The sequence below is a fragment of the Engraulis encrasicolus genome, chromosome 7, assembly GCF_034702125.1.
Source record: "Engraulis encrasicolus isolate BLACKSEA-1 chromosome 7, IST_EnEncr_1.0, whole genome shotgun sequence".
Taxonomy (NCBI): domain Eukaryota; kingdom Metazoa; phylum Chordata; class Actinopteri; order Clupeiformes; family Engraulidae; genus Engraulis; species Engraulis encrasicolus.
In genome coordinates this window covers 27,967,565-27,970,064 of record NC_085863.1, presented here as the reverse complement: position 1 = coordinate 27,970,064, position 2,500 = coordinate 27,967,565, and the positions used below count along the sequence as shown (strand labels likewise).

Below are 2,500 nucleotides of genomic sequence, written 5' to 3'. Positions count from 1 at the left end.
TCACAATTTAAAATTAAATGAAAGTGCAATGTAAACCTGACGGCACTATTTAATTAATTAGCCCCCCCAATATTTTTGTACATTAATATTGCTAGATTCCATCAATAGTTTGTCCTCTAATATTAGTAGAAATTCACCTGACGGCCAATACACTTACTAACCAAATTATGGAATTATGTTAGTTGTGACCTGTTGACCTCTGGATTTCCCCTTTTATGCAATATCCATTTTTTTCCACGACCCCCTTTAGTACCTCCACGACCCCCCTAGGGCTCCTAGTTTGTAAACCAAAGTACCTGATGACGATTACAAAGATGAAGGAAAATGTTTCATCTCTCTCTCTCTCTCTCTCTCTCTCTCTCTCTCTCTCTCTCTCTCTCTCTCTCTCTCTCTCTCTCTCTCTCTCTCTCTCTCTCTCTCTCTCTCTCTCTCTCTCTCGTTGTTCTTGTTTAAATGTGTTATATTGAGCACTTCTTTGTAAAGGAAGTCATGGCCATTGGATTTTAGATGTAAAGTTAGAGAACATGACGTGTGACTGAGAGGGTGGACCCTGTTGAAGGGGCTAATGTGCGTGCTGTTGTGTTCTAGACGCGGAACCGTTTTGAGAGCACGCGCTCGGAGGTGGAGTGTCTGATGAGGAAGATGAAGGAGAACCCTCACGAGCACAAGAGCATCAGCCAGCACACCATGGAGGGATACCTCTTCGTACAGGAGAAACGTGAGACAACCTCTTGGACACTGTGACCATTTTCCGTCTTTGCCTTGTTCACAGAAGAGCACAAACAATCACACAGGCACACTCCTCTCTCTCTCCCCCCTCTCTCTCCCTCTCCATATCTCTCTCTCTCTCTCTCTCTCTCTCTCTCTCTCTCTCTCTCTCTCTCTCTCTCTCTCTCTCTCTCTCTCTGCCACACACATATGTCACACCCTTGCTTATACATTGTTGACGGTCTCATAGACACGCTCCTCTCTGTCTTTCTCTCTCTCTCTCTTTCTCTCTCTCTCTCTCTCTCTCTCTCTCTCTCTCTCTCTCTCTCTCTCTCTCTCTCTCTCTCTCTCTCTCTCTCTCTCTCTCTCCCCTTGCTCTTTCTCTTTATCTCTCATATACACATGCCACACACATATGCTAACATCAATATGTTCACACCCATGCTTACTCACTGACGCTCCCAGCCAACCTACAGTACTCTCCACACTCTTCTTTCATTATGTGTTCTTGTTATTGGCTTTGAAACATGTGGTCTGCTTTGGTCTTTGTCTCTACGTTTCATCTTCACAACATCTCACTTGTAATTGCTGTGTGTGTGTGTGTGTGTGTGTGTGTGTGTGTGTGTGTGTGTGTGTGTGTGTGTGTGTGTGTGTGTGTGTGTGTGTGTGTGTGTGTGTGTGTGTGTGTGTGTGTGTGTCTGACTGAGTGAGTGCGTGTGTGACTGAGTGTGTGTGTGTGTGTGTGTGTGTGTGTGTGTGTGTGTGTGTGTGTGTGTGTGTGTGTGTGTGTGTGTGTGTGTGTGTGCGTGCGTGCGTGTTTGTGTTGATATTCATAACATTTTCATCTTCACAACATCTCACTTGTAATTGCTGTGTGTATGTGTGTGTGCTTACATGTGTGTGCATGTGTGTGGGTGTGTGTGTGTGTGTGTGTGCGTGGGTGTGTGTGTGCGTGATCCATTGTGCGCTGGAGAATTACCAATTGGCTTCGTATTCACACCTCACTGTGTTTAGAATGCAGAGGAGGAACGGAGGGAAAAGCCTGTGCGCCTTTTGAATCTGTATGCACACCATGCAGAGGAGAGATTGGAAAAAAGGAATACATTGTTAGTTACTGCATACAACAAGTATACAGTATTTTTGCCCTGAATATCTGACCCAATTCTGCTGAACGGGATTTTCATCGAATATTCTTGTCTTTTCTGTCCGTCTGCTCTACTGTGTCATTCTTGCCCCATCCCTCCATCCCTCCCTCCTCTCTTTCCCTCTCTCTCTCTATATCTCTCTCACTCCCTCTCCCCCCTCTCTCTCTCTCTCTCTTTCTCTCTCTCTCTTCCTCCCTTCAATCAATCCCTTCATTTAACTCACTCTTCCCCTCCCTTCTTTATGTTTCTTTTGCTTATTCTTCCTCTTTTTCACTTTTTCCACTCGTCTCGTTCACGTCTCATCACCTCTCTCTCTCTCTCTCTCTCTCTCTCTCTCTCTCTCTCTCTCTCTCTCTCTCTCTCTCTCTCTCTCTCTCTCTCTCTCTCTCTCTCTCTCTCAGGTTCCTTTGTGTCCACATGGGTGAAGTACTACTGCACATATCACCGCGAGCCCAAGCGCGTAACCATGGTGCTGTTCGACCAGAAGTCTGGTGGCAAAATAGTAAGCAGCCCGTTACATTTTCTACACTACACCCCCCCCCTCCAATGCCTCTGCTGTGGTAGCTTTTGCACTCATGCATAACCTTACAAATGACAAATAATATCCTTACGTGTATAGTATAGTATAGTATAGTATAGTATAGTAT

General features: G+C 45.3%; 1 protein-coding gene across 1 annotated transcript in view; it reads left to right on the top strand.

The window, feature by feature from the left end:
* Positions 1–2,500, top strand: part of LOC134452682 (rho GTPase-activating protein 26-like) — a 132,501-nt gene that overhangs the window by 67,841 nt on the left and 62,160 nt on the right. Inside the window, exons 8-9 of the mRNA XM_063203188.1 lie at positions 589–718; positions 2,255–2,355. Of these exons, the coding sequence (XP_063059258.1) occupies positions 589–718; positions 2,255–2,355 (231 nt within the window). The remainder of the gene's footprint in view (positions 1–588; positions 719–2,254; positions 2,356–2,500) is intronic.